The following is a 27,037-nucleotide window of genomic DNA, read 5'->3' as shown; positions in this document are numbered from 1 at the left end:
TTGAGGGGGTAGCAGCAGGGTTCCCTGCCCCCTCTCCGGTCCACCCCTTCCAGAGCTGGATTGGGGGGTCCCTGCCAGTGAAATAAAAGCAGCATCACATGGAAAAACAAATCACTATTTTTATTTATTCTGCTTTTTAAATTCAGAGAATTAAAAAAAGTCAGAGGCCAGCAGAGCCAGGCAGTGCCAGCCATGGAAGGGGGGTGGAGGGGCAGGGCAGAGCCCTGCTGGGGCAGGTGCTGCCCACGGTACAGCGCCATCCGCCTCCCCCACAGTGAAAGGGTCAGTGGCTTGGCTGACAGTGCCCGCAGAGAAGGCCAGCTGGAGACAGGCTACCGCGCTCCAGGCAGGAGGGCCAGGGCACGCCAGGGGAAGAGCAGTGTTTCCCCAGTGCTGGTAGCTGCCCTCCATGGCACATGCTCAGACAGGCCAGGCTGGGGGTGGTGAGGGCGCCAGGGAGGAGCACATGGGTGGGGGCGGGGCTCCAGGAGAAGTGGCCCTCTCCCTGTAGGAGCAGGTGGGGGAGCTGAGCGGGGCTGGGGAGAGGAAAGGGGTGAAATGGGACAAAGAGCGTATGTCAGTGCCAGCTCCAGCGGTGACGAGGACGTGACAGCACACGGGAGAGGGGATGCGCGGGGCTGATGGGTGGACGTGCTACTGTGCAAGCCTGAGATTGTGTGCACATGCGCGGGAGAGCTACCAAGGGGAGACGTAGCAGGGGGCGAACACAAGCATGCGTGGCATCGTGACTGGGCGCAAGCCCTGCCTGGCTGCCCACAAGCGGGGGCCACGCCGAGAGCAGAACACCAGTTCGTTCCACTACAGCAAGGAAAATACTTTTAAAGAGACAGCGTCAGCTTCTTTATTCAAACCAGCTCCGCCGGGGAGGGAGGCAGCAGGCCGAGTCTCTGGCCCAGGCTGGGTGGGAGCTCTAGGGGGAGGCAGGGCAGGCTGAGGCTCTGGGCCAGGCTCAGGGGGAGCTCTGAGGGGAGGCACGAGCGCTGGTTTCAGCCCCAGGACGCTGACACTGCTGCTTTCGGGTCTGTACAGCAAGAGTGAGGCGCTGCAGGTCAGGAGCATCAGCAGGCGAGAGCTGCCTCCTGCAGGCAGTCGTGACTGGGGGGGTCCCTCCTCGCCTTGTGCCTTGGCAGACCCCGAGGCCTGGGGTTCAGCCGCTCCCCCCACGCCCCTCGCCAGTCAGTGGGTGTCGTTCTTGATGATGATCTCCACCCCGTGCTGACGCAGCTGCGCCCGCAGGATCAGGTTCTTGTTCTTGAGATCTTCCACCTGGAAGGGGAGAGGAGGTCAGGCTGGGGATCTGCCCTGGGGTGGGCGCTGCCTCCTCAGACAGGGCTGGAAGTGCCTTCCCCAAACCACCCCCTACAGCTGTCCCGGGCGCACGGGGTACAGGAACAATGCTGGGCTGGCTAGCCTGGCACAGCCTCTTCCTCTCCTGTCCTGGGCCTCAGGCCGAACATACCCTGCCGCTGGGCAGTCTGGGCTGCAGGTGGAGTCCAGTCCCTGTGGCCCATTCAAGTCCTTGGAGCTGCCAGGCAAGGAGGCCAATGACCAGCAGATTCAACAGGATCAGGGCAAAGTCACCTGACCCTTGGCCACGACACACCAGGCAGGTGGCCGCTGCTCCCAGCCCCCCTCCAGCTGGGCTGGATTGGATCTGTGGCCGAAAGGGGATGGCTGCCCACAGCACCGGCAGGGCAGCGACCGGCAGCACCCCGTGCTCACCTGCTGCCGCAGGACGTCATTGTCCATCTGCAGCTGGTCGAGGCCCTGCAGCTCCTCGGAAAGGCGGTGGTTGCTCTGCCGCAGCTCCTGGATGTAGTCACAGGCTTTGGAGAGGATCCCTCCCTTACTCTGCAGAACAGACACACAGCTGGGAAGGGACGTGGGCCAGAGCAGCAGGACACCGCCACCGGGGCTGGCCTCGGCCCCTGCTAAGCTGGGGTTTCCTTACCCCTTTAACCAGTGCAAGGCCCTGTGTGGATGCTCCCATTCTCCCCTTGCAGCTTTGCTTAATCCAATCAGCAAGGGGTTTAAACTAAACTGAAATAAGCGTTTACGCTGGAGCATGCACCGGTTCAGCTAAAGTGGCGCAAGTCTGTGTGCGCGGCCTCAGAAACCTCCTCGCTGCATCTGCCCCTTGCCAGCCCCACTGGCCAGAAGCCCAGCTCTCAGTGACAATCACCCCACACAGGGATTTGCTTCGGCCCAAACTCGGGAGCAGACAGGAGGGTTTTTGCACAATTCACCCTTTGGAGGAGGCTTCTCCACAAGTTCTAAGCACGCAGGAAGGGGGCTGCACTCGAGCAGGACCATGGCCATGCTAGGCTGAGGGCTGGCAGGGGACGGGGCTGCACAGAAACGTTTGCCTCCCAGCTACAGTTAGGTTGTAAATTGGTTTCATCACAGCAACACAGCCCCATGTGGATGCAATGAATACGATTTACCCCGCACGCCAAGCAAGCTAGCGCTGCTAGGAATCAAGTGACACTAGACTGACAGGAGCCGGGCTGGACTGAATCCAGAGTGTCAGGGGAGGGATCTGCACCTGTTGAAGTCAATTAGCTTCTCAGCCCTTAGTTAATCTGCTACAGCGGGTGCGTAGGCCGGGCTGGATTCATTGATCCCGATTCCCTGTCACCTGGTCCCTTTTGCATTTACAACAGCGCAAAGTGAGTGTTGCACACAAGGGGCAAGGGCCTGTCCCTACGCGGGAGGCGCTGAGGGCAGAGCTACACACCAGCCTTTGGCGCACTTCGGGAGCACACAGGAGCACCTTGAGCACACAAACCACCACCTGGGAATGGGGAGTGGTGGAGGTGGGGTAATGCTGTGGGAGGGGCATGAAACGGTCTTGCTAGGTAGCCCTGAGCCCAGCACTGTGGTGGGGGAGGGGAGTTACTTCCATACACTGGGACCCAGAATCCTCCTCCCTCCATCACTCCAGAGCCATCTGGGGCTTAGAGCAATTCTCCTTGCTCTTCAGCTGCGTGTCTCTCTCCCGCTCGCCCTTTCCGCCCAGCCAGATGCTCGGCATGAACATCACCCTCTGCAAAGCGCTGCCCAGCCATCCGCAAACGCCTCTGGGCATGGACCTTCCTGCCCTTGTGCAGGGAGAGCGAGGCAGAGTCATTGCGTTTCCTGGCCCAGGGCCATGTCTGCCGACTTCAGGGACAAGAATCAGTTGCTGCTTCTTACCCAGCCAGCCTGGCGAAGGGGGAGGGAGCTGGAGGGGTTGGGGGGGTGACCCCTCCCTGTCAGCCCAGCAAGGGCCAGCCTGGCGAAGGGGGAGGGAGCTGGAGGGGTTGGGGGGGTGACCCCTCCCTGTCAGCCCAGCAAGGGCCAGCCTGGCCATGGGGGAGGGAGCTGGAGGGGCAATCCCCGCCCTGTCAGCCCAGCAGAGGCAGCCTGGCCATGGGGGAGGAAGCTGGAGGGGCAATCCCCACCCTGTCGGCCCAGCAGAGGCAGCCTGGCGAAGGGGGAGGGAGCTGGAGGGGTTGGGGGGGTGACCCCTCCCTGTCAGCCCAGCAAGGGCCAGCCTGGCCATGGGGGAGGGAGCTGGAGGGGTTGGGGGGGTGACCCCGCCCTGTCAGCCCAGCAAGGGCCAGCCTGGCGAAGGGGGAGGGAGCTGGAGGGGTTGGGGGGGTGACCCCGCCCTGTCAGCCCAGCAGAGGCAGCCTGGCGAAGGGGGAGGGAGCTGGAGGGGTTGGGGGGGTGACCCCACCCTGTCAGCCCAGCAAGGGCCAGCCTGGCGAAGGGGGAGGGAACTGGAGGGGTTGGGGGGGGTGACCCCGCCCTGTCAGCCCAGCAAGGGCCAGCCTGGCGAAGGGGGAGGGAGCTGGAGGGGTTGGGGGGGTGACCCCGCCCTGTCAGCCCAGCAAGGGCCAGCCTGGCAAAGGGGGAGGGAGCTGGAGGGGTTTCTGCTGACAGCAGTGAAACAGTGACTGTGACCTTCACAGCCGACATCATTAGGGTTCAGTGTTAACACCCCATGGGGATGAACAGGGCAGGTGATGGCCCTGGCACCAGCAGGTCCCTCTGAGAAAAGCTTCTTTGCAAGTCTGAGGACTGGAGATTCCAGAGCTGGTTTCCAATGAACCAGGCTCCAGAGCACAGTTCTGCACCATCAGCGCAGAAACCTGGAGGTACATGAGCATCTGCATAGCATCTGAGAGCACCGGGGCTTGTCAGCCTGAGGCAGATTTCAGCCAGTGACCTACCGGCAAAAGGCCTCTTCCAGCATCCCCCAACCACCCGCTCAGGTCAGGGGCACTACTGGAAACACCTGGTTCTAAAGAGAGGGGCTGAATTCGACACTGGCATAGGGAAATGCAGGCAATGCAGTTTGGCCCCCTTATGCCAGCCCCTGGACTGTGACCAATTCTCCCGGGGGGGCTCCGTTACCTGCCCTGACTTGGTGTTCTCCATGGAGCAGTCTGGGATGATCTTGGAGAGCTGCACAATCCAGTTGTTGATCTTGTCCCTGCGTCGGCGCTCCACTGGGGTGGGGAAAGAGGGGATGGAATTTCAGGAAGGTTCCCGGCCTCTGGGACTGCAGATAGCTACCCTAATCTAAGCCCAGGTTTCCCTAGACAGAGCTGTGCCTTGAGGGCTGAACGCAGCCCTCCTTGATAGATATCTCTACACCCACCCTTGCCATGGCTGGAGGTGGGATCCTGGGAGGAAAGAGAAAATGGAAATGGGAGTACGGGGGAGAAAAGGGTCTGGTGGGGGCTGGATTGCAGAGGGGAAGGGTGGAGAAGGTAGGATGGAGGCTGGAGATGGGACCCCAGGCTCGTTGGGGTGACACTGCTAATTAGGCTCATTAGGACAAAGAGCTTAGTGAGTGGGGCAGGAACCCTTTCCCTTGCTGGGATGTTTCCATGTCTGGTGCAGTGGGAACAAAGCCCCCTGCCTGGGGAGCAGGCACAGCTGCTTTGTGGTGCTGGGAGAACACGGTCATTGGAAACCCGGAGCTGAGGTTAAGCTTAAGGACCCAACCCGTTGACAAACGCGCAACGCACAGGCCAGGCACCCAAATCACCTTAACTCTGCTCCTGATGCCCTTAGGCTGGGGGAGGAACCTGAGGCACCATGTCTGTCTAGAAGAGTGGTTCTCAACCTATTTACCATGTGTTATGTGGGCCGAACCCAATACTACCTGAGGATGTCACGTGGGCCGCAGCTGCGTGCTGATGGGCCACAAGCGGCCCATGGGCCGCAGGTTGAGAACCACTGGTCTAGAACATGCCGCGCCACGTCTCTGAAGGCAGACATTGGAGTCCTTTACCTGGGATCGCAAGCGCTGCCCTTCATACAGCCTTACGCTGTGTCCGGAGAGCCGAGGGAGAGGCTGATGAGACCTGAAGGGCCCCAGCCCCTGCTCTTCACTAGAACGCCCTGCGCTGCCAGTTACACTGGGAGCTGGGCACGTACACTTACAAGCCCCCGGCCCACCTTGGGGCGGGAAGGCACTACCTTGGGAAGGGAAGCCGGCGCGACAGCAGAGAGCCTTCTTTATTGCTGTAGTACCCACAAGGGCAGCAGCTCATCCAGATGTCCTCCGAAAGGCCTTACGCTGAAAGATGCTAGGGATGGGACGAGGACAGACGCGTGGCCACATTTAAGATGCCCACAGCTGTAGCCTGAGCATCTTCAAACCCTTGCTCCCAAAGTACCATTTTACAGGGAGCCTGCAGAGGTGGAGAACATACGGGGTTTTCAGGGTCAGCCCTAGGTCGGAGGGGAACTCCGAAGGCATGGTTGGAGGCAGAGTTAAGGCCTGTTTGGGTGCCCTACCTGTGCACTTCCAGATTTCCTGGGCTGATAACTACAGCGCTCCCACTGACAGGTGCTTTCCATCTTAACAGAGCTTTTCCATCTGGGTGGGAACAGATAAAGAGTTAACCAAGGGAAACCGCCCCTTACATCTACTTCTAAAGGCAAGGTTCCTCTCGGATCTAAAGCTGCCATCAATGGAGGACGCCCCAAACTTTCCCACCCCCCAGGGCCTCTGCCCCTACCTTCATTGTGTTGTGCTCGGCGTTTCTCATCCCGGGTCGTCCGAGGAGCTTCGGACTTCCTGAAAAGCAAGCAACCCCACCAGACAGTGTAACGCAGAGGCTCAGCACTGAACAACGAGCCCCATGTCACATCTCAAAGCACTTTCCTCAGGGCAGAGGCAACATCAGCCCTGTTTTACAGGGTGGGAAACTGAGCCAGGGAGTGGTGTAACGACACACAAACAGTAAGTCAGCGGGACAGCCAGGAACAGAACTGGGAAATCCCGACTCCCAGCCCCATGGAACAGCCCACAGCTGCTCCCCATAGCTGTGGATCAGAACAGAGACTCCCACTCTCCCCACAAATGGGAGACATAAGAAAGAAGGCTACTAGGGAAGGGGGAGGAAAGCGGGGTCAGAAGCCACGCATGGGGCTGGACAAACACTCACGGAGAGTAGGGGTGATTCCTGGGTGCGATAGATCTCTGAGCTCCGCCCTGCAGAACTTCCTGGGGTGACATCATAACAAAGAACTGCCCTGAACAATTGGAAACACAAGAGATGGGATCACAAGGGGAACGTTCCCACAAGATAAGAGAAAAATCCACATGCATGGGGCGAGGGAGCGCCGTTGACCCATCTCTGGCGTGACCACACTGGCTTCATGCGCTGCCAGCATATCTGGACACAGGAGGGAAATGCATCTGCAGCACTTGCTCTGGATGCAACAAACAGGGCTTGAACCTCTGGGTTTAGGGGACGTTCAATTTGTGGCCTGGTTTTGGGAGGTACCAAGCAGCCACAGCTCCCAGAAGTCAGTGGGAGCCAGCAATCCTCAGTACCTCTGAGGCTACAGATTTGTACGGGCAGGATTTAGGTCTAGGAACAACAGGGGACGAACGGAGCCAAATCGAATCAGCATTGAGGTGTCTTCTCTGAATTTAAACAGCCCCATTACTGGGAACAGCTTTGGGGAGAAGCAGACAGTGAAACTGAGAGGAAGCAAAAGGCAAACTGACCAGTTTAGAATCAACATCCCAGCATAAAACAAGTGAAGCCCTACTGGGGCAGAGTGACCCCGCTCTGGTGTTCTCTGTGCTGGTGTTAAGGGGAGGAGGTCCCAGCTCTCCAAGGCAGCCTCCAGGCTGAGCAGCCCTGCAAGCTGGGGAGTCAAAGTTCATGCCACGCCAAGGAAGCCCATCGGCGTGGTCAGGGCAAAAGTCCGCACCGCCAGCATCAAGAACCCCACAGCTAACCCACGCCGGAGCAGGCTGCATATGTCACGGGAGACAGGCCCCGAGAACGCAGGCTGGGTGTCCCAGCCCCGAAGTCATCCAACCTGTACCAGTGGGTGTGGCCTGCCCCAGGAGGGCCTCTGAGTTCTGGGTGGTCACCACCGCGGTGGCTGTGGTCCCCGCACCAGCGGAGGTGCTGGTGTCTGCCACGGCTGTCGTGGGGAAGTACGTGTAGTGGGTCTCCGTGGCTGTAGCTTCTGTCTCAACAGCATCTTCGCTGGTAAATGCACCCTGGATAACAGCCTGCAGCAGAGAGGAGCGAAGGAGAGCGAGATCTAGAGCAGAGGTTCCCAAACTGTAGGGAGTGGGTCCCCAGGGGGCATGACGGGGTTATCACACTACAGGGCTGGCGTAAGGAGGGGGCTCTGGCTGGTTGGGGAAGCAGGCATGGCTCTGTGTGGGCAATCTGAGCTGTCCAGTTAGGCTCCCTACCTGTCTCACTGCCATAGCCCCCAACAGGCAGTTCCCGTCCTCTGCCGGGGAGGCTGGTGGGGACCAGAAGTCTGCACCCCAGGAGTACTGACCCCCAAGCCAGACAACCTCCTCCCGACCCCAGCCCTTCAGCACAGCCCTAGGTACAGAGCCCTGCGTGCTGCCCCTGCCGACAGAGCCCCGCCATCCCTCCTTCACTGTGGCCCCAGGGCACAGAGCCCCACGCGCTGCCCCTGCTGACAGATCCTCTCCCCTGCCAGTCCCAGGGCTTCCTGCGCCCCCGACTCCTCCCACTGGACGCAAACAGGGTCGTACTGAAGGATTGGGGTCTGGAGGGGAGCAGTTCCCACTGTGAGCAGCCTTCAACTTCCCCTCCTGAGCCCAGCCCTTCAGCACGACCCCTCCACTTCCCCTGCGTAGTGGGGAAGCAAGATGGGCAGGAAGCTGGGTCCTGGCAGCTGAGACCCCCCTGACCACTGCAGGGAGTGGGTGGCTGTGAGGGGGGCGCACATGGGACATGAATTTCCAAAAAAGGGAAATTCAGAAACAAACCATTGGGAACCTCTAACGTAGAGCGACCCCTCCTCCAGAACCCGTTTCGCACAGCTCAGTGGGCGGACAGCCCTGCGGACCGTAGTCATCTATACGCTCGCAGAACAGATAAGGCTGGGGCAGGGCCAGGGCTGGTGTCCTGGCCCCCAAGGGCTCCTCCTGCCCTGGAGGGATTCCTGCTGGAAGGGAGAGTTTGGGCTACATGGCCCAATCGGTGCCACAAAGAGCTGGGCCAAGAGCCACAAACGGGATTGTGACCACTCCCTGGGAGAATGACTTGGGGTAACACTGACCTGGGCCAGACTGGAACTGGGAGCTGAGGGGTGAAAGGCTCCATGTCCCATGCCCTGCCCCCCAAACCACCCCAGCCCCCAACACTGGTTAGCCATCTGTTACCAGGGTCTCTGGCCTGAACAGGGGAGTTATCAAGGCCTGGGATAGACGTGATGAGCCCCGAGTGAGCTGCTGTACAGGCCTCGGTGCATTGGCATCTCCCCAGCCTGCCAGGCACCTGCAACGCTACCTCCTCCTGTCGCCATGGTGGCTCCTTCCCAGTGCCACTCACCTGGGTCATGGACTGTGCTGCAGGATAGCCGCTGATGGCGCCGGTGCCCTCCGTCTGCCCATCCAGCTGCCCCTCAGCCACCTGTATCACCCTATACATCACCTAGGGGAGAAAGCCAAGAGGCTGTTCGCAGCCTAAGTCTCATTGTCCGGGATGGAGAAAAGGCAGCCCTAGGACCTCCCCCATCTACCCTCTGCCCTGCAGCGACACGGACAAGAGAGCAGGGCAAAGGGAAAGCCCTGATTACCGCATGTGCGCGCACACTGGCCAGAACGTGCCCGCGCCCCGGTCACCCTGGCTTCGCTATGAACACGCAAGCAGCCACCTACTGCTGAACCTGTCCGCTGGCCTCACAAGCCCTCCTGCCCCGGGGTCTCAGGTCCCTTTGTAAGGCAATGGGAACAGAGAGCAAGGATGGCAGGCTGGGGCCGACGGCCAAAGCCCCAGAGCCCTGCAGCGGCATTACAGCACTTAACCAGAATACACCCCCTGCCCGTAGGGATGGTCCCTACTCAATCCCACTGCTGCCCAGCCCGAGTCTCTGCCAATACACTCCATGCCCAGTGCCAATCCGGCCATCAGTCTATCCCGGCGTTCGACCCAGCAACTCCAGTGCCACGCGAGGCTGTTCACAGCCCAACGTCGCAGATGGTGGTAGAAGCCTCTAGATGCCACTAAGCCAGCATGGGCAGCTGTCCCCATCCTCATCTTGGGACAGGGTTTGTTTCTGCACCTGGCCACAACCAGTTAGTGGCTACCTCGTTTGCACAGATCATTAACCAGGTCACCCTGGGCCCATAGTAGATGCCTGTAGACTGCAGCCAGACTCCCTAGTGACCTCAGGCAGGGCCTCAGACTTCCTTACAGTGCCAACCAGGTCTGGCCAGGGAGACGGTCTCACTCATACCTGCCCTCCCATTCATGGCCATGCAGAGCCCCTCCCTGCCCCTAACACCTGGGGCAATGCACGACATGGCAGGGTGTATCATGCTCTTTTATCTGCCTTTCATGCAGAGGTGGGGAGCGCTCACAGCTCCTGACAACGTCCAGAGGAACGGCAGAGGCTCAGCACAGAGCATCAGGCAAGGGACATTTAGCTTTTCTGGAACTCTGCATTGTAGCCCTCGCTGCTCCTCTCTTTCCCCTGCCCATGCGTCTATTGCCTGGTCCCCTCCTCCCACCCCCTAACTGCACTGGTGGTTACCCAGGCACCCTGGACATCCCAGAATCAGGAGGCACAATTCCCCCCACTTGGTGCACTGTCCCTCCTAGAGGTGCAGCAATCTGGCCCAGAGCAGATGCAAACGAGAGGCCTAGCCTGGCGTAGCTAGACTGGAGACTAGGTTCTTGTGCACTTGGGTTTGCTCACAGAGCTGCAAGCTTTCCATGCTGGCTGTCATATACCAGCATAGGGCCAAGGAGTAAACATGAGGATCCCAGGGTCTGTGTTTCATTTCTTCATCCTGCACCCGCCCCAGCAGGGCATTTCCAGGTCTAGGAAGAGTCACCCCCACCCAGCCTGAGCGTGTCTCCCCCCCAGGAGATAAAGGAGGGGAAGCTATTCGCAAGAAGGAGGCTGGAGACAGCTGCTGCTGCAGGGAGACCGTGCAGGCGTACCTGAGTCCCGCCATTCTCTGTGCGAAAGACATACTTGATGTTGGGGTCGGAGAAAGTGGCCGCCGACTGGATACTGGCAATGGCAACGCTGGTGGGGTCTTCGCCTGTCGCCACTGCACCTTCAGGAAAGAAAACAGAGGTGCACATGCCAGGGAAGAAATCGTCAGGCAGCAGCCACGGAAGGTTCCCCACCCCCAATGCCCTGTCCTCGCCAGACAGTTCCCAGCTTCTATGACAGGTCCTGATCTGCTGAGGCCAACAGCTTAGCAAGATACAAGCAGGGCCAGCCATTTCTCCGGAGATCAAGAGTGAGCAGCATTTATGCTAACAACAATTCTGGAAGAATATTAAACCTCATGCTTCAGTCTCTATTAGAGACCTAACGTGGGGGGGCAGATTATCCCACCTCTGCTACAGCCAGGTTCTTACATCTGAAGCAGCTGGTACTGGTCTCTGTCACAGACCAGGCTGGCACTCCTAGGGGACCGATGGGTTCCAGCTGTGATAGCAATTCCACCAGGATCTGCAACCTCCCCACCCCAGCCATCTGAAATCACTTCACCCAGCCCGCCAGACAGCCGTCAGATGGCAGGGAGATCCCGGCACCTCCAACCTGAGCTGCATTGGAAACGGTGACACAGCATCACCAATTCCCTGGGAACCCCACCCTGGGCCTCGACACTGAGAACAACAGTGCCGAACTGTGGCATTTTCCTAGGCAGAGCTTTGGCTGCAGAATGCCATGGGGAAAATCTCCCAAGGCTGGGGATGGAGGTCGCCCCTCACCTTCCTGGATCTGCACAGTGCCCTCTTCAGTCTCAGCCGCTTTCTGCTGTCTGCAAAGGGAACAAGCCACCAGTGAGGACAGAACACAACAAGGCTTCCCCGGTGGCAGCTGGTGACATGGGGTCAGTAACACAAGTGCTCTGAAAAGCGGAGCCCCAAGTGGAACGTGATTAGCCGGAGGGGGAATAGACTTGGGGAAGAAGTCAATGACCATCTTTTCTGTTCCACATCTGGGTCGGCTACAGTGAAAGTTACTTTTTTTACTGCTTGTGTTTTTACATCAAAAATTCAGGTCTTGTCTGCCCAGAAGACTTTCTTGGGTATGTCTACACTGCAATCAGGAGGCGTGACTGCAGCATGCGTCGGCTTAACCACGCTAGCACTGGAGCTGCGTGACTAGTGGCTACGCTGTTGTCTGTAGCCAGTTTGCTGGATCCAAGCAACCTCAGGTATGTCTACACATGCTGTCCCGATTGCAATGCAGACATACCTTCACAGAGAGCTCATCAACTGAGTCAAAAGAGTGAAAGTTGAGCCATTGAGAGGGGAAGGGATCTGGAGACCACCTGTTCACAGTTCTGTAGTTGTTATTGCTTATTGCAGGTCCGTGGCAGAGTAACATCTGGATAAAGACACATCTGTCTCTCCAGTACTTACCCCTTCATCTCTTTGCTCTGTTATGCATCAGAAGAGCAGGTCTTGGAGTCTCCCTTGTGCCTCTCACTTCACAGCCTCGTTTTCCAAACCCTGGGGGAAGGAGGAACACAGATTCTCAAAGGCAGGGGCCACACAGTGAGGACTGACAAAACTCCCTCTCTACCCCACACTCCTCCTCCAGTCAAGAGCCTCTAACTGCCTGGCAATCTCTACTCTTGGGTGCCCCACACAGAACTGCTCGCCTTTCCTTTTTAGCCTTCTCGCTGCCTCCTCTGAGTGGAGATATTGAACAATCCTTCGACCGCTCAGCCTCACAAGCTGGCACCATTTTAGACTCTTATCTCCTTCTCCCCGGGTATGTCTACACTGCAAAGTTGTCGACAAAACTTTTGTCTTTCAGGGGTACTTAAAAAAGCCCCCTCACGAAAGACAAAAGACGCAAGTGGCAGTGTCAACGCGGCTTTATCGGCAGGAGCCCTCTCCTGCGCTGGGCTGGAAGTATTTTGTCAGCAAAAGTACTGACAAAGAGCGTTTACACATGCTGACTTTTAGCAACAAGGCTGTGTTGACACAGCCTTGTCGCTAAAAGCTGCGTGGTGTAGACAAGCCTCCTACCCATATCCAGCTTCTTACTGCACCCAGTCACTTCTCCCTTGACACTGCCGCAGTCTCTCCCAGCCTGGCTTAAAGTAACCTTCTCCTCTCCTCCGCCAGCCTATTCATAGATTTAAGGGTCATTATGATCATCTTGTCTGGCATCCTGTAGAACTCCAGCCAGAGAACATCACATGGCGCTTCCTGCACCCAGCCCAGTATCTTGGCTTTGCTTAGAAAGACATCCAGTCTTGACTTTCAGATGATGGAAAACCCATCACATCCCCAGGACGTTGTTCCAAAGGTTAATTCCCCTCACTGGTACAAACATGCACCTTATTTCTAGTCTGAATGGGTCTAGCTTCAACTGCCAGCCATTGGCACCTGGTTCTGCCTTTGCCTGCTAGATCCAAGAGCTCTTCTCCCTGCGTAGATCCATATAGACCAGTGGTTCCCAAACATTTTCATGCCACAACCCTCTTTGGGATCACCTCTGGCAATGCGATCTCCAGGCTGGGCCCAGGGGTTGACAGCGAGCCTACCAGGGGTGCCCCCCAGAAGTTTCTCTCATAATACGCTGATGGGGGAGGCAGGAAGAAGGCCAAGTCTTAACCCCAAGAGGGGGAGACCCTAAGGAGGGTTGGGTGCTGGAGAGGCTAGATGAGCTGAAAGAGGCATTAGGGGTGTTTGGGAGTGTAGAGAAAAGGACTTGTTGGGGTCAGGGAGAAGGGGGTAGTTGCCTGTATTGGCCAGGCTTGGGGAGAGGCACTGATACCAGGTGCAGGCAGCGCTGAGGTGGACGGAGGGTGCATACTCATGCCGCAGGCAGCTGCTCAGCCTGTCCCAGTACCAGAGGCGCCTGCCTGGCCCAGACAGTGCCAGGTACCAGTAGCTGCTGGGGGAGAAGGCACAGGGGATCTATGCATTGTCCCTGTCACATGGTGCTGATTCTCCTAGCCCGGCCCTCTACTCCTGCCCCATGCAGGAACACTGGGATGGGTTCCCCCTGCCAGGGGATCTCACCAAAATGACCTCGAGGAGTTACCCGTTGAGCCTCCCCAAGGGCATTGGTGCCTCTCCCCAAGCATGGCTGACAAAATGGTACCCACCACGCGTGATGTGTGTACGGATGTGGGCACCACACAACGCCACGAATGTCTGGCACACCCACTCCTCCGTAGATTTTCAGTGTCTCACCACCACCCCTTGGTATCCTTTGGGTCACAACCCATAGTTTGGGAACCCCTAAGAGACTAATCAAGTAGCCACTCAACCTTCTCTTTGATAATCTGAATAGATGGAGCTGCTTAACTTTCACTGTAAAGCAGGTTTGCCAGGCCTTGGATTATTCTTGTAACTCATTTCCGACCCCCCATCAATTTTCAACCTCCAGGTCTGGTGTCCACACTTTAAAAAGAACCCACTATTCCTGAAATAGTCTCAATAATGCCACAGACAAAGTTACCACCACCTGCCCAATCCTTCCCAACATTCCCCTGCTTGTACAACCAAGAGGCACATTAGCGCTCTTTGCCACATTAGTGCTGGAAGCTCATTTTCCTTGTTTTCCACCAGGATCCACAGGCCCTTTTCAGCGCCTCTGCTTTCCAGAATACATCCCCCAAATGTAGGTAAGCATGACCTGAGTTCTTTGTTCCTAGATGTAGGACCTTCCATTGGGCCGTGTTAAAATACATGATCTTTGCACTCAGTTTACCAAGCAATCCACATGGCTCTGTGTACGTGACATGTCATTGATTGCCACTCCATCAACGTGTATGCCATCTGCAAACTTGACCAGCGATGATTTTATATTTCCTTCTAGAGTGTTGACAAAAATAAGAAGCTGTGCTGGGCTAAGACCCAATCCTGCAGGGTGCCACTAGGAACCGAAGAGAGGGAAGATGCTCTTCCCTCTCTTCGGGCTCCATCTTACGAAGAGAGGGAAGAGCATCTTTGCGAGCAGGCTGGCTAACCTAGTGAGGAGGGCTTTAAACTAGGTTCACCGGGGGAAGGAGACCAAAGCCCTGAGGTAAGTGGGAAAGCGGGATACCGGGAGGAAGCACAGGCAGGAATGTCTGTGAGGGGAGGGCTCCTGCCTCATACTGGGAATGAGGGGCGATCAACAGGTTATCTCAAGTGCTTATATACAAATGCACAAAGCCTTAGAAACAAGCAGGGAGAACTGGAGGTCCTGGTGATGTCAAGGAACTATGACGTGATTGGAATAACAGAGACTTGGTGGGATAACTCACATGACTGGAGTACAGTCATGGATGGTTATAAACTGTTCAGGAAGGACAGGCAGGGCAGAAAAGGTGGGGGAGTAGCACTGTATGTAAGGGAGCAGTATGACTGCTCAGAGCTCCGGTACGAAACTGTGGAAAAACCTGAGTGTCTCTGGATTAAGTTTAGAAGTGTGTGCAACAAGAGTGATGTAGTGGTGGGAGTCTGCTATAGACCACCGGACCAGGGGGATGAGGTGGATGAGGCTTTCTTTCGGCAACTCACGGAAGCTACTAGATCGCATGCCCTGATTCTCATGGGTGACTTTAATTTTCCTGATATCTGCTGGGAGAGCAATACAGCGGTGCATAGACAATCCAGGAAGTTTTTGGAAAGCGTAGGGGACAATTTCCTGGCGCAAGTGCTAGGGGAGCCAACTAGGGGGGGCGCTTTTCTTGACCTGCTGCTCACAAACCGGGTAGAATTAGTGGGGGAAGCAAAAGTGGATGGGAATCTGGGAGGCAGTGACCATGAGTTGGTTGAGTTCAGGATCCTGACGCAGGGAAGAAAGGTAAGCAGCAGGATACGGACCCTGGACTTCAGGAAAGCAGACTTCGACTCCCTCAGGGAACAGATGGCCAGGATCCCCTGGGGGACTAACATGAAGGGGAAGGGAGTCCAGGAGAGCTGGCTGTATTTCAAGGAATCCCTGTTGAGGTTACAGGGACAAACCATCCCGATGAGTCGAAAGAATAGTAAATATGGCAAGCGACCAGCTTGGCTTAATGGTGAAATCCTAGCGGATCTTAAACATAAAAAAGAAGCTTACAAGAAGTGGAAGGTTGGACATATGACCAGGGAAGAGTATAAAAATATTGCTCGGGCATGTAGGAAAGATATCAGGAGGGCCAAATCGCACCTGGAGCTGCAGCTAGCAAGAGATGTCAAGAGTAACAAGAAGGGTTTCTTCAGGTATGTTGGCAACAAGAAGAAAGCCAAGGAAAGTGTGGGCCCCTTACTGAATGAGGGAGGCAACCTAGTGACAGAGGATGTGGAAAAAGCTAATGTACTCAATGCTTTTTTTGCCTCTGTTTTCACTAACAAGGTCAGCTCCCAGACTGCTGCGCTGGGCATCACAGAATGGGGAAGAGATGACCAGCCCTCTGTGGAGATAGAGGTGGTTAGGGACTATTTAGAAAAGCTGGACGTGCACAAGTCCATGGGGCCGGACGAGTTGCATCCGAGAGTGCTGAAGGAATTGGCGGCTGTGATTGCAGAGCCCTTGGCCACTATCTTTGAAAACTCGTGGCGAATGGGGGAAGTCCCGGATGACTGGAAAAAGGCTAATGTAGTGCCAATCTTTAAAAAAGGGAAGAAGGAGGATCCTGGGAACTACAGGCCAGTCAGCCTCACCTCAGTCCCTGGAAAAATCATGGAGCAGGTCCTCAAAGAATCAATCCTGAAGCACTTACATGAGAGGAAAGTGATCAGGAACAGTCAGCATGGGTTCACCAAGGGAAGGTCATGCCTGACTAATCTAATCGCCTTTTATGATGAGATTACTGGTTCTGTGGATGAAGGGAAAGCAGTGGATGTATTGTTTCTTGACTTTAGCAAAGCTTTTGACACGGTCTCCCACAGTATTCTTGTCAGCAAGTTAAGGAAGTATGGGCTAGATGAATGCACTATAAGGTGGGTAGAAAGCTGGCTAGATTGTCGGGCTCAACGGGTAGTGATCAATGGCTCCATGTCTAGTTGGCAGGCGGTGTCAAGTGGTGTGCCCCAGGGGTCGGTCCTGGGGCCGGTTTTGTTCAATATCTTCATAAATGATCTGGAGGATGGTGTGGATTGCACTCTCAGCAAATTTGCGGATGATACTAAACTGGGAGGAGTGGTAGATACGCTGGAGGGGAGGGATAGGATACAGAAGGACCTAGACAAATTGGAGGATTGGGCCAAAAGAAATCTGATGAGGTTCAATAAGGATAAGTGCAGAGTCCTGCACTTAGGATGGAAGAATCCAATGCACCGCTACAGACTAGGGACCGAATGGCTAGGCAGCAGTTCTGCAGAAAAGGACCTAGGGGTGACAGTGGACGAGAAGCTGGATATGAGTCAACAGTGTGCCCTTGTTGCCAAGAAGGCCAATGGCATTTTGGGATGTATAAGTAGGGGCATAGCGAGCAGATCGAGGGACGTGATCGTTCCCCTCTATTCGACACTGGTGAGGCCTCATCTGGAGTACTGTGTCCAGTTTTGGGCCCCACACTACAAGAAGGATGTGGATAAATTGGAGAGAGTCCAGCGAAGGGCAACAAAAATGATTAGGGGTCTAGAGCACATGACTTATGAAGAGAGGCTGAAGGAGCTGGGATTGTTTAGTCTGCAGAAGAGAAGAATGAGGGGGGATTTGATAGCTGCTTTCAACTACCTGAAAGGGGGTTCCAAAGAGGATGGCTCTAGACTGTTCTCAATGGTAGCAGATGACAGAACGAGGAGTAATGGTCTCAAGTTGCAATGGGGGAGGTTTAGATTGGATATTAGGAAAAACTTTTTCACTAAGAGGGTGGTGAAACACTGGAATGCGTTACCTAGGGAGGTGGTAGAATCTCCTTCCTTAGAGGTTTTTAAGGTCAGGCTTGACAAAGCCCTGGCTGGGATGATTTAACTGGGAATTGGTCCTGCTTCGAGCAGGGGGTTGGACTAGATGACCTTCTGGGGTCCCTTCCAACCCTGATATTCTATGATTCTATGAACCAGCCTCATCTGATAGATCTCAAAATGTACTTGTTAATGGGGAATTATCAGTTACAAGCTTTCACCCCCTTTACCACGCGCTACTTTTATCTTGTATGGAGCTCAGTACCAAATGATGTATGTGTCCAGTGCTCCATGGTAAAACCATCTTCTCCTCCTGCCTCCTCGAATCCCCTTGAATGGCTTTTACTGTGTCAGCCTTCTCTTCCACTCGGTGACCCTGCACCCTCTCACCCTCCACACACCTCCACTCAGTGACCCTGCACCCTCTCACCCTCCACACACCTCCACTCATTTCCTTCTGCTCTGCCTCCTTCTCCTCCTCTTGGTTTTACACCTTCTGTGCTGCCCCTTTGCTTAGGGCAGCTTTCCCTCTGCCATGACTCCTTCCTGCTCACATTGTCCCAGACCCAAAGTGTTCTTCCTGCCAGAGACAGGACGCTGTTGTGTGCTCTGAGCAACACGACAGACAATTAGAGCTATCCAGTAATAAGGTTCCTGTTATACCCGAAGGAGACACCTTTGGGGGCCTAGATCATTAGCAGTAACCCCATCACCTGCCTTACTTCTATCTTATCCCCATCACTCACTGTTCAGCCAAGGATCTTCAAGTGCCTTATAGACAAAAGTCTCCCTGCACCGCACAAAAGAAGCAGTTCCATTCTCTGCTACAGCTGCCTTCTGTTCTCACACCCGCCACCAGCCCCCCAATCAATCCAGGATCCTCCTCCTTGTTTTTAACACCCTCTGTGGACTTGCTCCATCTCACTTCCTGGACCATGTCTCTCCGCTGCCACTCCACTGCTGATCTGACTCGGGCCGCCTCTGCCACCAGGAGCGAGAGTGCCTTCCCCTCTGCAGCACCTGTCTCTCTCCACCTCACTGACTCCTCAGCTTGTTTCAAATCTCAGCTGAAACCATCTCAGCAGAGGCTTCCAAAGCTGCCTCAGGGATTTGGATGGCTCTTAGTCCCCACTAAAATTAACAGCACAACTTTGTCCCCTCTATGCCCCCCCCCGCTATCTTTTTGTGCGACTATAATTATTCAGCAGAACCTGCTTCCACTGCACTCAGGGTAGAGGCCCTCTGGGGATCAGGCAGCCGAATAAAAGCCCCCGTTTGTTTCAGCGTATACTGATTCTGGGATAGCCAAATCTCAGCTTGAAGTGAACTGAAGTAACACCATAAGGAGATCTCACTGCATCTAGCTGTGAGAAAGCCCTTGGAATACACATAAATACACCTCGCCTCCCCACAGCCTTCACCTCGCCATGCTAACACACACAGAAGCTACAAACTGCCTTGGCTTCATTAGGAAGCTACCACAAGTTAGGAACACACCTTATTTCCAATTGAAGACATGCCCCAAATGCCCTGCTCTGAGCACCAGAGAATACTGCCTCCTTTTACAGTCTGCTCTCAATTCTGCAGGCTCCCCGTCTCCACAGAGAAATTGGAGCAGTAATTCAAGCGTCCCCTCTGCTCCTCATCCACCCGGCTACCTGGCGCGTCTCTTTAGAGTTCTGTTTCTCTTCTCCTCCTATTCAAGTGTTTTAGTTGGCAGCTGCCTGGGCCGCTGTTTATTTTAGGCTTCTTGCTTCCATGTTGCATAACAGGGATCACCCTTGCTCAGTGTACTCTGCACATGAATCATTCATTAACATGCCACTAACCAGGGAAATGATTGATTTTACCCTCCAGCTGGCTGACTCTGGAGTCTCACGGTTTGTTGTAAGGGCTGTTGGGTTCCCAGCCCCAGCCTTGGAGAGAGGATTTTAATATTGAGGGGCGGGGGGCACGACCAGCTTTTGGACAGTGCTGGGGAAGGGAGATGAACCGACTCGCTGGATGCCGAACCCCTCTGGTTTAGCAGTAGGAAGGTGACAGCATGGACGGCAGTTGTTCCAGCTTCCTCTCCAAGTCCCTGGAAGAAGCAGCTGTAGTTGATTAAAGAGGGGCCATCTCCATGACACCATTCATTGCTTGGCCCTTCAGCTGAGATAGCCAACAGGGGGCTGATAACATCAAATGGGGCAACGTCTGCGACGAGGACACGAATCCCACTCAAAAACAGGCTGAGACTCAGCATCCCCGTCAGCAGAGGTGCAGGGTTGACTGGTGACTAGAGCACCAGCGTAGGACGTGGGAGAACTGGGTTTAAGTCCCTGCTCTGCCACAGAGTTGCTGTGACACCTTAGGAAAATCACTTAGCTCTGTTTCCCATTGGTACAACAAGGATAATAGCACTGCCCTGCCTCATTGGGGGATTGTGAGGATAAATTGTGAAATGCCCAGATACTAGAGTATTGGGGGCCAGATATGTCCCTTAGACAGAGGATGTGTCACACAGTCATTAGATGGAAAGAACTTAAGAGGGTAAAGATCGATTTAGCTTAAGTTGGCAAGGGGTTGATGCAAGCTAAAAATCAATCAAATCGAGAGCGTCCCCTCAGAGTTCTGTACGAGTTCACTACATCAATTCAAAACCAAGTACTAAGTGAAACCACGACGCTTTGTGTTTAATCCCTACCGTTGTGAGGTTAGAGTTTATCCCAACACCCTGAGCCAGTTTAGCGTCTTGAAGACAAGGATCAGTTTGGCCCCTTAAGTTACTGCTGCCCCTACCACAAGCAGCAAATGCCGGTTCCAAGGCTGTAACAGAAACCAGACAAAGAAATGTCCCTAAACCTCTCAAATAAGATCACTACAATGGGAATGCTCACCCCAGCATGCAGATGCTCACTCTAGGTTTACACTGTTCAACTGTCAGGGGACAGGGACAGGCCATATTTTTTCCCCAAACTGAGGTACTGTAAAAATAAACTGTGAAGGATTTGGAGCTGCCCTGTGATAATTGATGAATACTGTATGTTGGTCCGGTTATTGGGGTGTTTACATGACTTTGGGCTGGTCTACACTGGGAACTTACATCGGCATAGCTACGTCGCTCAGGAGTGTGAAAAATCCACAGACCCTGAAAGATGTAGGCCTGGTCTACACTACCTGATTAGGTCGACGTAAGCTGCCTTGCGTCACCCTAGCTACGGAAGTACCTTTACTTCAATTTGGCTCCTGCCAATGTAAATGCCTGTCTGTGCTGATTTAGTAACACCACATCCCCAAGCAGTGTAGAGTCATGGTCGATGTGTCAACACAGTGTCAGTGTAGACATTGGATTGCTTCCAATCGACTGGTACTAGATTTCAGGAGCCATTTCACAATGCCCTACGCTGACAGTACAATCAATACAAGCGCTCTTGGTTAGGACACACACTGCTGACACAAGAAGCGAAGTGTGCACACACACAAGCGATCTAAAAACAGTGGTGGCTCGATGCTGTAAATTAGGTGGACAGAATTTTGTAGTCTAGACATATCAGTAGTATGATGACCTAGCCACTGGTGTACGGTCCACTAGGTTGATGGAAGAATTCTTTTGTTGATCTAGCTACCGCATCTTGGAGAGGTGGATTAACTAGAGCGATGAGAGAATGCCTCTTGTCATTGTAGTGAGCACTGAAGTGCTGCAGCTGTGTCACCGTAGCGTTTTAAATGTAGACATACCCTTACCTTGCTGGCCTTAAAGAAAAAACACCAATATCCGGAGACGGGATCAAGAGATGGCAACACTGTTAGGAGGTCAGAGTAGATGACCTAGTGCTTCCTTATGACCTTAAATTACATGAAATGTTTCCAGGAAACATTTATAATAATCCCCTGAAAACATTTCATCCCACAACATCAATATGCCCCTGGGATGCTGGCAAGCCAAACCTTGAAAATGCAGTTAACTAGAATCAGAAATTAAACTGACTAGTTCAAGTGCATTGTCCAAGCTGGGTGGGAAAGGCAGTAAGTTAACTACAAGCAAAAGGGAATGGAAAGGCAATACTGCATTTTAAAAATTCCACTTTAACAATCTAAGGTGTTATCAGTGAGAAGTTTGCAGATAGAGGCAAAAGGCAGCTTCCCTTTAAGGAACGGATCTAACAAAACCATTGGCTTGTCCTGTTTCTGTGTTCTCTCTCTGGTGATAGTTTGGAATGATCTTCCACAGCTGGAAAAAGGAAGTATGAGCAAGCAAACTAAAGTATCTGACAAGAAGTTTTTTTCTTTAGCCAACTCACTGAACAGAAAATAAATGACCATTAAAGTGAAAAGCTGGAGCATATTTTGTAAATAGACATTTTACTGAAGAAGAGGACGCCCCTGTAGTGTTAAGCCTTATTTTTTTTTCTAATGCTATTGTGGCAATTTAAGGGATAGACCCAGAAAAGAGACTGATGTGGCACTTTGTTTTAACTCTCAAAGATCCCTGATGAAAGGAGCCTCCTGGATCTCTAGCTACAAGACATCCATACTGTATATGGATTCCTGCTGAACATGGATTCCTTCCAGCTCTTACACCCATAATAAAGACAAGGCTTGAAAAAGGTACCAGTCATCTAGTAGTCCGAGAAAACCTACTAGCCCAGAGGCCAACATAAGAGAGGGGATGGCACTGGCAAGATCCACAGGTGATACCTGTGGAAAGGTCCAGCACTTCTACCTACCATAGGCAATAGATAGGCCTGGGGGCGGGGCTGAACTCCGTGCTAGGCATTAGAGGCCCAGCTTTCGTTCAGAGAACGTTCCCAGCTCTTTCAGACACAGGAAAAGATTGAAAACCTGACCAAAGCATAAGTGATGCCTGCCTGAGTCCGCAGACTCCCTGGAATAAGAGCCAAGAGGGGTGAACTGTCCCATTCATCTTAACTGCAAAACCTTTGACATCACAGAGAAAGTCAGAGCCCCATGTGAAATGTGCCTAGGGTCCCAGACTGGGCAGCAGACAAAGTCAGGACCCCAGAGTTCCAGTGCCAGCTCTGCTATTCACTGGCTGTGTGACCTTGGGACAGTTATTACATAAGAACGGCTAGACTGAGTCAGACCAAAGGTCCACCTACCCCAGTATCCTGTCTTCCGACAGCGACCAATGCCAGGTGCCTCAGAGGGAATGAACAGAGCAGGTAATCATCAAGTGATCCATCCCGTCACCCATTCCCAGCTTCTGGCAAACAGAGGCTGCTAGGAACACCTGGCTAATTGCCACTGATGGACCTATTCTCCAGAAACGTATCTAGTTCTTTTTCTAACCTTGTCATAGTCTTGGCCTTCACAATATCCTCTGGCCTCAGTTTCCCCATCTGTAAAATGGGGATGACTGCACTCACAGCTGTAAAGCCCCTTGGGATTTATGAATGAAAAGCTTGGTATAAATCAAATGCTACGTGTGCTGGCATTGCTACCCCAGCTTTTTGTGCCACCTCCAGCTAGGACCAGAATGTGTGATATATTTGCAGTCCTGCTTTCCAGGGGAAACAGAAGGAAGGTGCTCTCTTCTTCCCTCCTCCTGCCCCCGAGATTCATGACTATGTGGGGTAGCAGGAGGAGAAGGTAGCTCTAGAGGATGGAGGTCTCTGCTATAGTACCCCTACCCAGCATCTTTTTGGAGTTCCCCTTTCCTGTACGCCAGCTCTAGTGCTACTTCTGCTCATAACTTTTCCAAGCGGCAGATGTGACAACACAACTCTTGTCTGCGGCTACCACAGGGCTCGGCCAACTGCGTGAAGAGCGACCAGTCCTATTAATTTCGTTCCAATACTGCTTGGGCAGGCTACAAGCTGCGACAAGGACAAGCTGCAAACCCAGGCCAACACGACTGCTGAGGATTTCCTCTGCAGCCAGGACCAAAATCATTCAATAAATTAAACATAACAAAATCGTGAGCTCAAGAATTCTACAGAGGTCGATGCCTTTAGCCTCTCTCACCACCCTGTTCTCCAGGGAAAGCTGCTAACTCACCACCAGCAAGCAGACTTTGCCAAGCCCCGGACACAGATTATCGTTATTAATTATTGTTTGTACTATTGTAGCACCACATTTTAATACGCCGAGGTGTTATGAGTAGGAAGTTTGCAGTCAGACGTTAATAAATGGTTTGGTAACTAGACACTATCATTTAAGGAAGAGACCAATCTATCAAACAATTGATAGCCCCTCAAATAAAGACTCTGCAGAAGATCCAACTCTCAAAGCCGTATTCGCTCTGCAGCCTAACAGGAGTGAAAACTCATTGCTACCAAGCCAGTGGACATGGCTCAGAGATGCAGAGTGGTAGAGAAAGGGTGTGATCTTTTTTAAATTCACTTTTCCATCTTCCTTTCCTCATCTCTCTCTCCCCCTCACAAAAAAAAAAAAACCCAATATTTAAAAAATAATCTTTACCTCCCAAGGGTATTTTGTTATTTACATTTTTTTAAACAAAGCTGAAGTTACAGAGTCAACTTCAAGGATCACACAGAAACATGAGTTTGTCACCAAAATCATTTCAGAAGCGAAAACAAAATCTTAAACTTAAACTTCTGACCCCTCACCTTCTGTTTCCTTCAATCATCTCTCCCCACTTGGACACTGGATGACAGCTTCACTTTCACATTCTTGATAGTGTAAGGCTTGGGGTTCAAACAGGACAGGGGAACATCTATTTACCTTTGAACAAATGTTTGCACTCGAACTTTTTTCAAAACACTTGAAGGCATTTCTATTGGGCCCAGGCTTTTTTTTTTTTTTTTTTTTTTTAAAGTTATGGGCCAAGTTTAACATAGCAGCTGTTTTGTTTCAACAGCAACAACTTAAATGCATGCAGAAGCTAATCTTACCACAATATCTATGCACTAACAGTAGAAAGTTCCTCGGCAGAAGTCTGTCAATACTTTTGCTAAATAAAAACAACACAGCCAGTCGGGCACTCACTTTTGTGCACCTTGCACGCGCGCACACACACACGACTGATTTATTTTTAATGTATCAACAAGCAGCGCATGATTAGTTTAATAAATTAGGCCCTGATACTGCAAGGAGGCCCCTTACACCCAGGAGGAGCCGCAATGCCCACTGTAAGAGTCCACCCACGCAGGGCAGATTGCAGGATCAGGGCCTTAGATATTTGGAAGACTTTCCACTGGTGCTAGTACAAGGATATTTTAAATGAGCCTCTTGTTGATTCAGGGAAAGTCCATAGAGAGATTTGTTTGTAAAGCTCTCAAGTTTAGGAGTATGCTTAGAAGGGTTAAGTATTATTCACCTCTTCCCTCTCCAGACTAGAGCTACTGCTAAAATCATCACCAGCAATCTGCTGCTGTCAACACCTACCCCCACTTCACTGGATTCTCTCACCTGAGTCAAGTTCCACATCCTCACATTTAACACTCAACAGGAGTGTGACACTGGCTATATCTCTGCTCTTCCCCTGCCTCTGCATTTTCTCTCACCTGCTCCCTTTGTCACCTTCTCCCACTCCTGGCTTCACATATTTTCCATACCACTCCCTGTGCTCAGACCAGTTATACATGCAAAGCCCCTCACCTCTCCGCTTTCAAACCCAATTCCTGTGCAAAGCCTTCCAGTGCTGGTATCTTCACCACAACAACACTGCACAACATGGCCTGAAACTGTCAACTTGTGCATTATATTGGCCTAAGACCTGATCTAACAAAATTGCACTAAAGACATTCTTTAAAAAACTGATTTAGTTAAACAGGAGCAAAACTCCGCATAGACATTTTAAATTTGATTTAAACCTGGTTTATGTTGCTTTAGCTTGTGTCAGTAAGTTTATATGCACAAACTACACAGATATATTGGTTTAACATTGGTTATAAGCATTACATGAGGATTTACATCAGTTTAGCAGTGAAGATTGATTAAACCAGTGCAACTTCTGCAAAAGACTATAAGACCTTGTTTGCACACAGAACCCACATCAGTTTAGAAGCCAATTGCAGTTAAACCAGTGTAAATCCTTTTGTGGACACTTCTATCACTTTAAAACTGGCTGCATGGTTTAGCTTGCATCTGGCTGTTTCCTAAGAAAAGCTAAACCAATATAAACCAGGTTTAAATCACTTTAAGAGCATCTACACAGGGTTTTGCATCAAATTTAAATCACACCTTTAGTTAAACCAGTGTTACTTTGTGTTTAGAGCAGCTGTAAGCTCTTTGTCTGTTTTGTGTTTTCAGCAATCTAAACATTAGAACAGAAAAGTAAACTGTATGGGAGGCCCACATAAAAGGGAAACATAAATGAAGCACAATCATAACAGATCGCCCCTGTGCAAACCTGGATGTCATGGCTGCAAGAGAGCGCAAGCAGCACCCTGTGTATTCCCTGCACGCACGCACACCATCTCACCACAAAGACTCAGCACAGAAACGCAAACAGTTCTATTCCCCCAGCGGGGGTGGTGGTGAGCGATATGAGATAACAACAAAAGCCTTTATTATTGTGCATGGAGGAAACAGGCAGCTAAGCAGCTCCTGATAAGATGTGGCTGATGAATGACTGAGGATTACAGAGAAGGAGGGTTCAGGTTCATCAGGTTAGTGTTAACAGGGGCACTCAGGGGAGGGGATGGACCAATCACACCTGGCAGGGGAGGAGAGAAGAGGTTTGGTGTCTGACATGCACCAGACAGATTCCCCAATAAAAGCTTCCCTCCAACACACGTAGGAATTCAGCCAGGGGACAGAGACCAGGGAGGATGAGGCCAGGCCAGTAGCACTAGGACAACAAGCTATGTCTATGGCTGGTGAGGATACACTGGTTGTACTGGGACCTCCCCTGCTTCTCGCATTCAGATGTTCGGTTCTAGTCTATCCAGGGCCTTACACCCTGTTCATCACCGCGGCATCTGTTGTTGTGATGCCCAGAGCTCTTCAGAGCAGGGAATGGGCTCGCAGAGCACCTAGTACTGAAGGGGAGCAGGGGACCACCCCCATAATACCTGAAGGGAACTGACGGGGCCCTATGGCCTCTCACAAAAGGGGGCAGTCAGGGGGGCTACATCACACTTGGCGCAAAGGGGGCAACGTGCCCCAGCCAGGTGACAGGGGGCTGCAGGAGGAACGAGGAACTGCACCCCTCAGCCCCAAGGGGTCCCCAACCCACCGCAGTCCCGGGTGCAACCCCCCGAGACCCTAAGATGGGAGGGAGGGAGTAAAGCCAGGCCACCCCCTCCCCCAACCTAAGTCCACCCCCGGCCCGGCCTGTACCCCCACCCTCGGGCCACCCCCAGTCTGGGCATCTCCCAGCCAGCCGCCCCCCGGCGCATTCCCCATCAGCCGGGCCACAGGGGCCGAACCGCGCCAGCGGAGCCCCGCTCCCCACGGGCCCATTACCTGTTTTTTCCCTTTATCCCTCTTGCTCTCTCACCCCCTTTTCTCTCCATGGAGCTTTGCACATGCGCACTCGCCCAACGCCCCCTCCCCCTCCACCGCCGCGGCTGCCGCCATTACCGTGCGGGGCGGAAACAGGGCGGTAACCCGGTCCCGCCCCTCGCTGAGCCGCCGCTCGCCGCCATCTTAGTAAGGGGCGCTCTGCGCAGCTCATTTCCCCCTCCCTCCTCCCCGCCGCCATCTTAGTGCCGGGCACCTTGCGTCAGGGCTCCCGAGCGGACGCCATCTTAGTACGTGCCGTTGTGTTCCGTTGCTTCCGG

At 53.2% G+C, this 27,037-nt stretch overlaps 1 protein-coding gene across 9 annotated transcripts; it reads right to left on the bottom strand.

Annotated features, from left to right (window-relative positions):
* Positions 1 to 124: 124 nt before the first annotated feature.
* USF1 (upstream transcription factor 1) lies at positions 125 to 27,037 on the bottom strand. Of its 9 annotated transcripts, none has more exons than XM_074938304.1 (11): positions 26,721 to 26,858; positions 11,925 to 12,014; positions 11,268 to 11,317; positions 10,482 to 10,600; positions 8,865 to 8,966; positions 7,366 to 7,558; positions 6,471 to 6,558; positions 6,042 to 6,100; positions 4,423 to 4,517; positions 1,744 to 1,872; positions 125 to 1,287 (listed from the first exon to the last, which is right to left on the bottom strand). In XM_074938304.1, the coding sequence occupies exons 2-11, from the start codon at positions 11,930 to 11,932 to the stop codon at positions 1,198 to 1,200; spliced, it is 933 nt and encodes a 310-aa protein (XP_074794405.1). In that variant the 5' UTR covers positions 11,933 to 12,014; positions 26,721 to 26,858; the 3' UTR covers positions 125 to 1,197. The 9 variants fall into 9 exon arrangements, with proteins under 9 accessions (XP_074794405.1, XP_074794404.1, XP_074794406.1 ...); XM_074938303.1 differs by having other exon boundaries at positions 127 to 1,287; positions 7,360 to 7,558; positions 10,482 to 10,594; XM_074938300.1 differs by lacking the exon at positions 26,721 to 26,858 and adding an exon at positions 26,974 to 27,037 and having other exon boundaries at positions 128 to 1,287; positions 7,360 to 7,558.

This window comes from Natator depressus, chromosome 24 (assembly GCF_965152275.1).
Source record: "Natator depressus isolate rNatDep1 chromosome 24, rNatDep2.hap1, whole genome shotgun sequence".
Lineage (NCBI taxonomy): Eukaryota > Metazoa > Chordata > Testudines > Cheloniidae > Natator > Natator depressus.
The sequence above is the reverse complement of the archived record's forward strand: the minus strand, read 5'-3'. Positions and strand labels throughout refer to the sequence as shown.